Source organism: Amblyomma maculatum, chromosome 3, assembly GCF_055883805.1.
Source record: "Amblyomma maculatum isolate TAMU_Amacu chromosome 3, ASM5588380v1, whole genome shotgun sequence".
In the NCBI taxonomy this organism is placed as follows: domain Eukaryota; kingdom Metazoa; phylum Arthropoda; class Arachnida; order Ixodida; family Ixodidae; genus Amblyomma; species Amblyomma maculatum.
In genome coordinates this window covers 203,707,463-203,720,690 of record NC_139346.1, presented here as the reverse complement: position 1 = coordinate 203,720,690, position 13,228 = coordinate 203,707,463, and the positions used below count along the sequence as shown (strand labels likewise).

Sequence of the window (13,228 nt, the reverse complement as noted above, 5' to 3'; positions counted from 1 at the left end):
GTCAGACATGCTGGAGCACATCGCTCCGTAGGGGAAGCACATGCAGGCTTTGAATGAATTTTTGAAAATTGAAATGCAAGATGCAATTTCAAATTCTGTCCAATGGTAGTCTTCCTGTTAAAAGAGATTTTACTTGGTTCAATATGCAAGGGGCCCTGTGGAATCATTTCGGCAGCATAGTCATGCGCGCAGGAATGTGTGAGGCAGTAGGGCCGTATCCTTAGGGAAGTGCATGAGGAAAGAGAAGGTATGTGCTTCAAAAGCGTACCTCCTGAGTAGCGGTTTGATCCTTGCCTGGCTTCTCCTTTTGCTTCTGCTGTTTGTGGCCATCAGCCACTGCATCCTTGTTGCCTTGTTTGCTCTGCGCAAGGAAAGAAAGAAAAGCTGTATGCACTTATTGTTATTAGTCCATTAAACGCATTCTTTTACTGGATTGTACAGAGGAATTGAAGATTAGCCAAGGAATAGAACTGGGGGGCTATATGCCTTTACAGTAAAGTGTTGGCAAATTTCTCGCTGGGTTGTTGTGCAGATCTGGGGCTAGCAGAATGTAAGAAGCCATAGCATGAACTCTCCAAAGCAGACAGGTGTTTCATACACCTCCTCCCATGACACGGGGATGGACTAATGGAATGTGGAAGACATGACATTCATGTCGAGTGTATTAGAAATACACTCGACATATTAGCAGTGTATTGGGAATTAGTGGGGGGGTCAGCTCGCGATGGTGGGAGGGCATGATCACAGCTGGATAATGTTGCATGAAAATCGCGTACTGTTGAGGCATGCAGTAGTAGCGCTTGGTTGCATTAAGTTAGTTTGAGTACATGCCGCAGGTTAACCCTTTCGGGACCACCCCATACGCCATACTGTAAAAATACATTGTGCTTTTACGTGCTGCCAAACTCAAATTTCTGCGCACTGGAACACGTATCACCATCTTAGCTTTCAGTTTTGGCCTAGTTTGTTTCAGTATTTTACACTTAATAGAAAATAACTTTCTAATTACAATTACTCTACCTGAAGTGTAACTCACTACAGTGGCCAATTACAGACGAGAGAAGTAACTTACAGAGCAGTAATTGATTTGTTACTTTTTCTTTAACTTTATTACCATTGCACAAGCTTGCTCAAACTATAATAAATTACTAGCATGCCTTGAAATCTTTTTGCACGTTTATTTTCAGCAGAACTTGTATTCTAGAGATTTTGTCGCTTTAGCAACATTTCCTTATTAAGACATAAGCCATTACACTGAACGCTATGTGTAAACACTAGAGAGTAGGGCTGTGTTGTACCTTACAAACACTTTGCGTGCCTGCTCGTGTTGGGTTGTGCTTTGATGCAAATTTATATGCCCTCTTCGACTGCTCCATGCTACGTTGTTAGTGCTGCGAAAAGCGGCTGCAAGTAAAGCCACCAAAAAGCTGAAAAAATGTTTCCTTGGGAACATCAGACTGCTTAGTAAGGCCAGTTTGATCCTACAGCCAGAAGCAAGTGGAGCTCCTGACTTTGTCCATCTCTGGTGTGCATGGCCAAGCAGCCGTGCACTTTGTCATGCAACCAAAAAATGTTGTCACTGATGCTTTGCCCCTGCAACCTTTTTTTTCTTTTCGAAGTAATTGATTACTGACACTCAAGTAATATAATTAAATTACTCGAGCCACTCGCCACTAGCGGCGGCGGAGTGGCTCCCGGAGAGAAACCGAGAAACTCCCATTTCTTCCGCAGCGATCGCGAAGGCCAGAGAAAGTATAAAGAGAGCCCGCTGGCCACGAGACCAGTCATGACGCATGAAGCTATCTGCAGAAGTATGGAAGGAGGTATGGCTCCACCTGCAACAGGTACGCCGCTCCGCATCGAGCAGAGGTTCTCGGCACTTAATTTGGTATCGGCCGTCTGTGATTATAGTTCGGCCTCGGATGGAACATTTTCTGTTTCCCTGTGATTTAATTGCGGCTATGAGAGACGTCGTAGTGAAGGGCTACGGAAATTTCGACCACCTGTGGTTCTTTAACGTGCACACAAGTGCCTTACTGGTTTTCGCTTCCACCGAAAAGCGGCCGCAGCGGCCAGGATCCGATCCCGCATCTTCGGGCAGAACGCCCTAACCACGGCACCAGGGATTCGAATTGACGTCCACTCTAAGGGGAACACGCGAGGCCGCTCTGACGAGAGCCGCGGCCACGTGCTCGAGTGGATGATGACCCTGTATCTCCAGTTGTACACTTCGCCAAACTCTGTGTACCATTCTCTTGATGCTGAACCGCCAAGCAAAACCATGCCAAACGTGCCAAACAGTGCTTTCGCACGTCTTCATCAGTTTAAGCGGAGTTAGGAATTAGAGGAGTTCAACGCTGCTGAACCGAATGCGGAACAAAAGGTTTGGCTTTGGGTGACCAAGCGTTGCATCGAACACGACCAGGGTTCCGTTGAACGCATCAAAGCTCACCGGCGTTCTATGCAGAACCCACTTTCATGCCCTGCGCATGCGATACCGGCAAACGCTTTCCCGCTCCACTCCGTCAGCTCTCCGCGGCGGCGCGCGCATGCACAATGCGGAAACTACCCTCCTCCTCCTCCCTGTGGCGTGAACCACGTACCTGACGAGTCGCTAGGTGACCCACGTTACCCACATGACGCAACTGGTGAGATCGAGCGATTGGAGCGATGGTCTGCCCCGCCGCGGTGGTGCAGTGCCGGAGCCGGAGCTCCCGGGTTCGAACTTGACAACGGCGGCTGCGTTTCGATGGAGGCGAAACGAAGTGGCGTCCGTGTGCTGTGCGATGTCAGCGCACGTTAAAGATCCCCAAGTGGTCGAAATTACTCCGTAGCCCTCCACTACGGCTCCTCCTCTCTTTCCACTTTCATTCCCACCTTCCTCCCTTCCCTTATGGCGCGGTTCGGTTGTCCACAGAGTGTGTGTGACAGTTACTGCGCCTTTCCCTTCCTGTGAACCAATTATTATTATTATTAGCGATGGTCTGCGTTGCGGCGGAGGTGACAAGCGTACAGCTGTGACGGCAGCGCGCCTGCCGTTAGGGGCCGTTTCCAAGCCTGATTTGACATTCACCACTCCATGCGAGAAGTGGAGCTTTGCTCCAAAAAGGACAGAGCGTCTTGGTGGCTCAGTGATTAAGACGCTGGATTACTGATCGGAGTACCCGGGCTCGGACTTGACCACCGCGGCGGAAACGGAGAGGTGTCCGCGTGCTGTGCAAGGCGGTAGAAATTACTAATTACTCCGCACCTCACCACTACGGCACCTCTGCTCTCTTTCTAGTTTCACTCCCGCCTTACTCCCTTCCTTTACGGCGCGTGCCCCGCCACGGTGGCGCAGTGGTTAAGATGCCCGGCTATCTACTGTGCAGTAGTACTAGTACCCGAGGTCGAACTCGACCGCCGACGGCTGCTTTTCGATGGAGGCGAAACGGAGAGGCGTCCGTACGCTGTGTGCTTTAAAGATCCCAGGTGGTCGAAATTTGTAGTCAACTATGGCTCCTCTTTCCACCTTCCTCCCTTCTCCAACAGCACGGTTCAGGTGTCCATAGAAAAAAGTTGGCTATGGTTTAGCTTTGATTAAACCTATTACGTGAATATATAGCTCCGGCCGAGGCGGTCGGCGCGCCTCTATCTATACTGATCTATACTCGAGACTGACGTCAGCGATCATGTTACGCTCACGCGTTAAGCTACTTCCCACGTCAGTTGACCCTTGACCTCGACTTGACTTTGACCCTTGGTGGAGACATAAATACCCTAAGGGTTGGCTTAAGAATTCCAACTTGATTTCGAAGCTGAGGTCATCAGAAGCACACTGTAATTCTGGCTTTACGTACCTCGCGTAGTGAAGCTATCGCTTCAAAAAGTGCGACAGATACTGCACCTTTCCTTTCTTGTAAACCAATTTAATTTACTGCGCAGTATCTGTCACACTTTCTTCGTAGACACCTGAACCGCACCGCAGAGGTCATTTCCAAGCCTGATTTGACCTCAGCGCTGCATGCGAGCTAGTGGAAAATGACCTCTAACGGAATTGTTCATAGAAAAAAATGCGCAGTGTCTAATACACTTTATTTGTGGACACATGAACCGCGCCGTATAGGCCATTTTCAAGCGTTATTTGACCTTCGATCAGCTATGCATGCCAGAAGAGCTTCGCTCCAAAACCGGCTAATTTTTTCCCTATTCCTACGCATAATTTCTTTCAGAAATAGTGTTTAAGACGAACTTTTAGTCCCCTTGAACTACCGGAGTGCTGTATCATGATTGTGCAGAAGCCTATATTTATACCTTATGCTGCTTATTTTTGGAGGGTTTGGCCTCGGCTTCCTGCCCCTTCTGGGTAGTTTGCTCCTCCTGCTGCTGCTGTTCCTGGTGGCGTCCTTGCTCGCCGCGTTCGGACGTCCATCCGCTCTCGTGCTGCTTCTTACCGTGCTTGCCCTTGCGCCTGCGTAGAATACAGCGGTATTTGTTAAGTATTATTACTTGAAATGCCTCGTAGCTGAATCGGCATTGCAAGAAAAAAAAAACGCTGCTTTGGAGTCACACTGCACTGATTTATTTATAGGAAGGGAAAGGCGCGGTAACTGTCTCACTTGTTTTCTGTGGACACCGCAACCGCGCCGTAAGGGAAGGGAGGAAGGTGGGAGTGAAAGTGGAAAGAGAGGGAGAGAGGTAGAGAGAGAGAGGAGCCGTAGTGGAGGGCTACGGAGTAATTTCGACCACCTGGGGATCTTTAACGTGCGCTGACATCGCACAGCACACGGACGCCTCTTCGTTTCGCCTCCATCGAAACGCAGCCGCCGAGGTCGGGTTCGAACCCGGGTTCTCCGGCACAGTAGTCGGGGGTCTTACCACTGCACCACCCCGGCGGGGCTTGGAGTCACACTAGCATTCCCGACGAATATTAAAAGTGAGAAAGGGAGGGCGGTTGGTCAGAGTAGGAACAGAGGGCCAGGGACGCTGGAAGCGGGCGAAGGTGCAGGGTTGGCCAGAGCTCCCCCCTCCACCCCCATGCATTCGCATGTGGAAGCTCAGCCGCCTTTCCCCCACTTGACGTCCTGTCTTATTTACATTTTTGCTGTAACAACTTCAGACGACTTCGTTTCCTAAAATTGGCTCTACCACGACGCTGTAGTAGGATATTTTACGTTAATGAAGTGTAAACAGGCAAGGATTAGAAGTGCATGGAGCATTTCGGTTTTCATAAGACAGCAATTTCAACAGTAAAAATGCAAACGCAGGCTAGCGAGGGTATCACGCTCCTCGCAATTTCCTCGCTGATATCGTTGTACGCAAAAATGCGAGAAACGACATAGCTTGAGTAAGTACTTTTCGAGTACCTAAGCAATAAACAAAAATTTGCCGACGATTACGTTACTTTCTAAAGCGAAATTTGAGCGCAGCTCGTCAGCTGTTTCTCACCTTTTTCGATAGATTGAGGTAAATATTTCGAGCAAGACATATATGTGCTATTACAGACAACTATTTTATTTTTCACACATAGCATAATGTAAAACTTGCTGATCCCACGTTTTTATAAACACTGCAGAGAATTTCTGCCAAGAATTCTTTGACCAGTGCACAGCAAGGTAGCAGAAGACGGCCGGGAAGCGTGTTCCAGTTTGAGCTAGGGTTGGAGTACGCCGGGTCATCGCCATGTGGCTTCCCCTTGAGTGATGCAAGCTGGGACGTGTGGCCGCATGCCCGCACCGTCCGCTCGATTCCGATTTCACGCGCCGCGACAGCCCAGGGTTTGTTGCTTCGTATGACAAGACAAGCAGGACCGAATTTTCAATATTCTAGAAACGGATATGACAATTACTAATAACCAGCTATACAAATCTGTAATTGCAATAAGGAGGCAATAGGTAACTGCTAGAATTTAATTAAATCACTTTCCTGTACTAATGTAGAACTAAAGAAAAGAACAGCAGTAACTATGGGCCATCGTACACGGCGTGTTTATTTTTCCTCTGAACAGTAAACAAAATCATATTTTTTTTTTAGTTTGGCCATACCAAACAACCAGAAGCATCCAAATTCTTTAGCTTATAGTTCGGTCTGATGCTTAGCTTTCTATTTAGGTAATCAGAAAACCTTTCACAGCGGACTACTTTCTATCGCGGAGGACTGATGTGTGGCAGTTCTGCGTACGTGAGTTGTACCCGCGTTTAGTTAACATGATTCGACTGGTTTTTGACGTCCGCTAAACATAATAATAATAATAATAATAATAATAATAATAATAATAATAATAATAATAATAATAATAATTGGTTCACAGGAAGGGCCTGATTGATTTATTTATAGGAAGGGAAAGGCGCGGTAACTGTCTCACTTGTCTTCTGTGGACACCGCAACCGCGCCGTAAGGGAAGGGAGTAAGGTGGGAGTGAAAGTGGAAATAGAAATGGGAAAGATGCAGTGCCTGTCACACTTGTCTCTGTGGACACCTGAACCGCGTCGTATGGGAAGGGAGGAAGGTGGGAGTGCTGGCGGGAGGAGATAAAGGGGTGCCATAGTGGAGGGCTACGGAGTAATTTCGACCACCTGGGGATCTTCGTGCTAGGGAGGGGGAGAGGTGGTGAAGGGTGGCTGTTCCTGGCCCTGATGGGGCAGGTAGGTTACCGCCGCTTGCGGCGGGGGCTAGCCTGCCACCGAATTTTATTTGTTGTAGGCCGTCATTGCACCCGCTATCGCTTAGGTGGTGGACGACGGCTGTTGCGGCACGCGCCTTTCTATCCCTCTTCTTTTTCTTCTCTATTTTCTCTTCTGTCTGCACGAGGCAGCGGAGGTGGCTCAGCTACAGAGCCAGTAGCAAGCCCGTGCATTTTCTTTTCCTTCTCCCTACAGCCACAACAACAACAACAGCACATCGCACAGCACACGGTTGGTTGGTTGGTTCACAGGGAAGGAAAGGCGCAGTATCTGTCACACTTATTTTGTGGACACCTGAACCGCGCCGTAAGGGAAGGGAGGAAGGTGGATAGAGAGAAAGAGGAGCCGTAGTGGAGGACTACGGAGTAATTTCGACCACCTGGGGATCTTTAACGTGCGCTGACAACGCACAGCACACGGACGCCTCTTCGTTTCGCCTCCATCGAAACGCAGCCGCCGAGGTCGGGTTCGAACCCGGGAATTCCGGACAGTAGTCGGGCATCTTACCACTGCACCACCCCGGCGGGGCAACACAGCACACGGGCGCCATTTCGTTTCGCCTCCATAGATACGCAGCCGTCGGCGGTCAGGATCGAACCCGGGCACTCCGGCACAGTAGTCGGGCGTCTTACCACTGTACACCGCGTCGGGGCTATATTGCTATCGCTATATCGTCGCAAAAAGCTTCTTTTACCTCAAGGACCCCAATAAAAAAAATTGTGATCGGCTTCCCTGAAGATAAACAATCAGAAAGTAGAAGAAAAAAAAATTAGCTGGGGTTTAGCTTTAGTTAAAGCCGGTAGGTTGCGTAAGCAAACCCGACGTAGCTTCTCTTTCTGTTCTTTCTTCTTTTTTTTTTCCGATCTGAACCCATGACCTCCAGAGTCCGGTGCTCTACCGACTAAGCTACGGTGCATCCTGCATCCCATTCCCCCTTTCTCAACTTATGCCTTGTGGCAAACTCTTCAAAAAAAAAAAAAAATTTACGGTGCGTTCTGCTCAATCTTCTGTTTTCTAATCAATTATTTATGTTGCGTGGCTATGGCGAATTTGTTATACGCATACAGACGTCTGATCATGTGGTGTTAACTTCGTGTGCCACCCCTGGGTCAAACTCGTCACAGCCAGAGTGACGTCAGAAAATCACGCTGCGAGTCCTTAGGTAATTAAATAATTCTGGAGTCTTGGGATGAGGTAACGATAATATGCAAGAACACTGGACTTGTTGACGATTCACTATAAATTAACAGCGCAAACAGCAACTACCGTAATAAAATTGTTTTGCTGTATTTACCTTTCGTCTTCTTTGATTCCTTAAATTTGATTTTTCCATTATTGTTGACAATGTTTTACGTCATCTGTAAACGGTGTAGTTACCCGGTGCATTTCTACCGTTGGGAGACAACTCGTATTCAAAAGTCATACAAAGATCCTTCTGTCGTAAGCGTTATAAGTGAATTTAAGCGTCTTCGTGTGCACACCTTCAATGTGGTTTATGGGGCCCTATATACACATTGTCAGTGCAATCTAGCATGACCCAACGAGCGTCAGTTTGCAAAATTGACGCTGCTGTGCAATGCTTCATGCGGTGTTTCAGTAACCGCAGCTTTCTCAGTGACGCCGAAACAACGTAGTCATTGTGTGCATACCACGTTAACCTTGAGCCAGTTCTCCCAGATACATTTAAATTTGTCAATCTTCTTGACATCTGCATTATTAATTTTGCAATTATACAATAACGGTTATTTTTTTTTCTTGTGACCGTAATGTGAGTACATTATGTGATGTTTGAGTTCATACGCCAAGATTGGCACCAGTTGCTAATTCCTGAAAGGCAATCACTTTTTTTTTTTCGCAACTCGTTCCGTGCTTACGCGGTTAGAGAGTAAATAAGCGAAGGTAAAATTGGGGGAAGTGCAGTAGCCATTGGCTTAATGATAAAGAAAAAGATATAAAAGAAGAAGACATAGTAGTGCGGCCATTACGGCCACCAGTGTCGGCTTCTAATTGGCCGCCGGGGGCTCTCCCGGTCGTAATTGGATTGGTGACGACGACCACCTGTTGGGGGCGCGCACAGCAACGCATGCGTACGACGCCTATTAGGTGTCGTTATGTCGGCGCGTCAGTGTTTCAGCTCGCACGATGGCAGTAGCGGTGGCAGCTCCGGTCGCGCAAGGCTTCTTCGCATGGCTTTACTTGGCCGTAAGAGAAGCCCCGAGGCTTTCATGGCCTTCCCCATCGCGCCTTCTTGCTGTTTTCGCGCATCGCGGGCAATCTCGAAGACGCGAGAGACAAGGCTGAAAGAGTGAACGGCCATGCAAGAAGGGATTGAGTTCGTGGGACGCGCGTTGGGGGACGCGGAAAAGGAAAGGAGAAGGGACGTTGTCGGGCAACGTTGTTGGCACGCGACGTCACGGCGCCGGAGGTGGGTGAGGGCAGCAGGGGCTTCCGTTTACGGTCGGATCACCGCCATAAACGACGCCCGCACTCGCACAGGAAGCGGCTGGCTAGGCTGCTTTGCACGCGGTTCTGTCCTCGTGGGGAAAAGGGGACTGCGGAGGGACGCTGGACGCGACGGACTGGCCACATACGAGGTGAGACAACAGGAACCTGCGACGCCTTCCCATGTTCGCCAAGCCCGGCCTGAGAATAAAAGGCAGGGCTATAGAGCCACATGCCCGACTGGCTGTCTGCATTAAATACGCTGCCTCTGAGGTCACGGGTTCGTTTAATTCTCCCTGCAAAGTGTCTGCAATTTCTGGGCCTCTCTTCAAACTGGAAAGGCAAGCGCTTGTCTGTCTCAAGCAGGGATTCAAAGAAAAAAGGAATAATACAGAGAAAATAAAGATGGAGAGGGAAAACGGCTTCCCTGGCTTGTATGTACTGATACGTCAGAAACGTTTTGAAGAGCTTATAGCAGGGAAATATATACGTAGGAGATACATATACTGTTCAGCATTGCCGAGGATGCAAATAATATAGTACAGATATGAGCAAAATGCGGAGCGATTATATGTAGTGGGGCGCGCGAACCATTAAGAAACATACGCAAAAAACAAATGGGCAGACGACGTTAAAATAACGAGGAATATATGGATTGTGGTACTGACGACCGTGCACGGGTCGTTGGCGAAGGGTTCGTGCTGCATAAAATTGCTTCGCTTCCACAGGGAAGCCACGGAAGATGGGTATCAAGAAGCACAGCAACAACAAGAAAGGAATATAACGAAGCGAGGATCGCTAAAAGCGGGCTGAAACTGATCGCGTGTCTCGACTAGTGCGTGTCTGGCGCCGTCGCGTGCAGAGGCGGCGGGAAGAGAAGGGCATGCATATGGGATGAAGCCGCGGCCGGACCCTGCCCATGCGAGGTCGGCTGCTCCGCATAGCTTTGCTGTGCGACGGCGAAGAAGAGGGCTTCGGGCGCCAAGCGTTTATGAATCGCCGTTTCTCCTTTTATGACCTCTCGATGCCTAGAGCGGGAGGAAGGGTTTAGAGAGAAAGGAGGGGAGGACTGCGTTTGACACTGGCGTAAGTTGCGACGCTCGCATCTTTATCCCCATTTTCTTTTTTTTTTTCCATGCACGGCGGATCGAGCTCCTTCCTCGTTTCATTTTTTTATTCTGCTTAGACTTGTGCCGGTGTATATTGCCCACAAATTTGAAGCGACGTCGCGTTACACAGCTTCACCGAGCTTTAAAAGGAGGGTCGTCAACGAATCACGCACTCGTTCCGTCGTTATGCACGAACACCGCATGCAAAGAGCCAGGGAGGGTGGGTGCACTTGGAGGGGCGCGATACGGTGTACTTGAAGACCTGATCGTAAGCGGCACTAAAGAAAGTGTATTTTGTTCTTTGCAGGGAGGCTCAACTCCCTTTCAGCGTGCGTGCGCTCGATGTACAGTTTTGAAGCTTTTTTGTTGTCGATTGTGCTTTTCAACCGCTACATTTAAGGACGCATCGAACGCTCCACGGGGTTTCGGGTTGCAGCATTTATTACGACGATAATGACCGCTCGCACGAGCAGATGGGATATTCTAGCAAAAGTTAATACTAGGCGCAAGTTAGGGCACGAATGGCCTGCAGTGTTGCAGTGCACTTTATGGTAGTTAGCCCAAACGCGATAGCATCATTTACCACCCTATTTAGAGCTCGCCAGTTTCAAGCTTTCTTGTGCTGTACATGCCTGCCTGACCAATAATCAACCAGGGTTACCATCAAACAGCTGAAATAAATTTGTATTATTGTAGCTTGTAGCAGTGCAGAGATGAGAACGTTTGATTTTATCTTGGTCCCTGTAGAATCATCGAGCTCGAGACCATCACGTAGCAGGCGAGATATGTGTTGGCCTCGCGATCGAGCAGAGTCGCCACCTTGCGGCTCAGCGGCGAAACCTACTCAGTGTGGATGCGTTTTCTCGTCGCATGCTAGCCCGCAGTGATTTACGCGCGTGCGGCGTGTACAGGAGTGTTTTTGTTTGTTTCGCGGTTCCTGTGAGCTTTTGCTTACCTATAGGCCTCTTGCAAAAAAATAAAAAATATGAACACTCTATAACCCCACGCTTCATTAAAGAAAATAATACTTGTCTGTATCGAGCATGTCATGCTTGGGTAAGGACATCATCTATCGCGGTCTTCGGCGCTTGAGATCCTTTGACATGCAATGTCTCAAACGAAGTGGTACTGTCGTTACCGCCGTGTCAAAGCAAAACAGGTCGCTGCCGTTAATAAAAGTTAATGCAAACGCTTAGAAATCGCATATTACCGTTTCTGTTTGGAATACCGCAGCTACTGAAACATATGCAACCGCAGACTGCTTCATATAGCAGAATGCAGTTTAAACAGACCACTCTATGCCTACTATGCCTTCTGTATTCACGATAGAGTTGTGTGAGTACTTTTTTTTTTTTTTTCTTTTAAACCTCTGTCGCGGTGTCTCAATATGGTAAGGGCTTGTTTCTAGGGCGTATGGCGATTGCTTGTTTCGAGAACAGGGGATTCAATCACAACCGTTTCGAAAGGCGCTCCTCTGCTGCGGGATTTGACTACACAATAAACAATCCCACGTGATAAATGTGGTGTTAACAATGAAAAAAAAAAAAAGACACCAAAACCAGCCTCTGCAATCATCCGTCATAACTGATGCCGCTTTCATGCGTTAAACCCGGGCCAATATGCATTTTTTTTTTTTTGTTGAAGGCTTCTGTGCATCCGTAAAAGTTTTAGTGAGCACATTTTGCTTTAGAGAAATGCTCGAATGTTCGAGAAATATATTCCCTGCACCAAATTGTTACCCTAAGTATTACATAATACACCTAGATTAATGTACTTTACTGGTAGCTTATTATAATCATTATAATCCCTTTTCGTCCAAGTGCCGCTTTCCGAGCAAACTCGTCGTTTCTGACAAGGGGAGTAAAACAGCTTCATGCGGGCTTAAATATCAGTGTTTAGTTCGGGAATAAATACATCTTTATAGTCGCATGATAAGATGACCTCCATTTCTTTCGGAATAGTTTTATATCCGGCATCTGTTTTGGAAACAATCCTAATATTTTACTTCGCACAAGATTTAGTCACTGCTAAATAAATAGTGATAAAGAAATTTTCAGCCTGTAAAATTTCTTCCTAGAACATGACAGTGCCCATGCGCAGTTTATAACGATGTCTTCGCAGCGAGTAATTCGTAGCTTGTACTTTAACGTTACTGAAAATTAATCGCTGATTATTGTAAATTCTGTCAAGTGTGTAAAACTTCTCACACGGTGAAATTTATTGGCATTTCAAAACAAAATAATTACACTACTAATTTACCGTTATATATTAACATCACACATATCAGAAATCCCTTATACTTTCCTCGGTTTCAGGAAATCATTTACAGTTAGTGACGCATGCAGTAATACACTATCACATTCTATGACAGTGGCCGCAAAAAGCATCTCGGTAAATTCAATCCACTCAGCGCTGTACACGTGAACAATCAGCTTTCCTGTGCGGCGAGGTTTCCTGTATAGTGTCGGCGTGATCTCATTTTTGGGAAATACTTGTGCGTGGTTGCCTGGGGCCAGAGTTAATGTGCACTCAGTCTAAAGCAACTCGCCATGCAGTGCGCTGCCAATGCTACATTTATTCTGCTTAATACTCGAGTCAAGTACGATATAATATATGAACCAGGCTTTCTCAATTCAATCTAAAGTATTGCAGGCATCTGCGTGGGCTTGACACTAAATTTGCCGGTCTCACTCGCATGAAACACGCGCAAACTGTTTAAAAGTCGATAAGAAAAACAAAGCTGTCATTAGGCAGGCCCAAGCATTAGGCGCGTGAGCGCGGTACAGCGCAAGAAACGTGCAGAGTAAATCTGGAAGTCTGATGGTTGCGTGCTTTGTTTTCCTAAAATCCGCTCTTCTTCTGCTGCATTGGCGAAATCATTGGATCTTTCTCTGCAATATTGCAGAAATACTGCAGAAGACACGTTTTCATCGCCAACAAACCCGCCGTAAACTCGGAAGCAGACCTACGCAGCGTGCGTTTCTGCGAGCGCCGTCGGCTGCCGATCCACACTAC

The 13,228-nt window shown here is 47.7% G+C and overlaps 1 protein-coding gene across 1 annotated transcript in view; it reads right to left on the bottom strand.

The window, feature by feature from the left end:
• Nucleotides 1-13,228, bottom strand: part of LOC146197469 (uncharacterized) — an 80,250-nt gene that overhangs the window by 2,573 nt on the left and 64,449 nt on the right. Inside the window, exons 3-4 of the mRNA XM_084599301.1 lie at nucleotides 4,294-4,450; nucleotides 269-361 (exon numbers count right to left, since the gene is read on the bottom strand). Of these exons, the coding sequence (XP_084455427.1) occupies nucleotides 269-361; nucleotides 4,294-4,450 (250 nt within the window). The remainder of the gene's footprint in view (nucleotides 1-268; nucleotides 362-4,293; nucleotides 4,451-13,228) is intronic.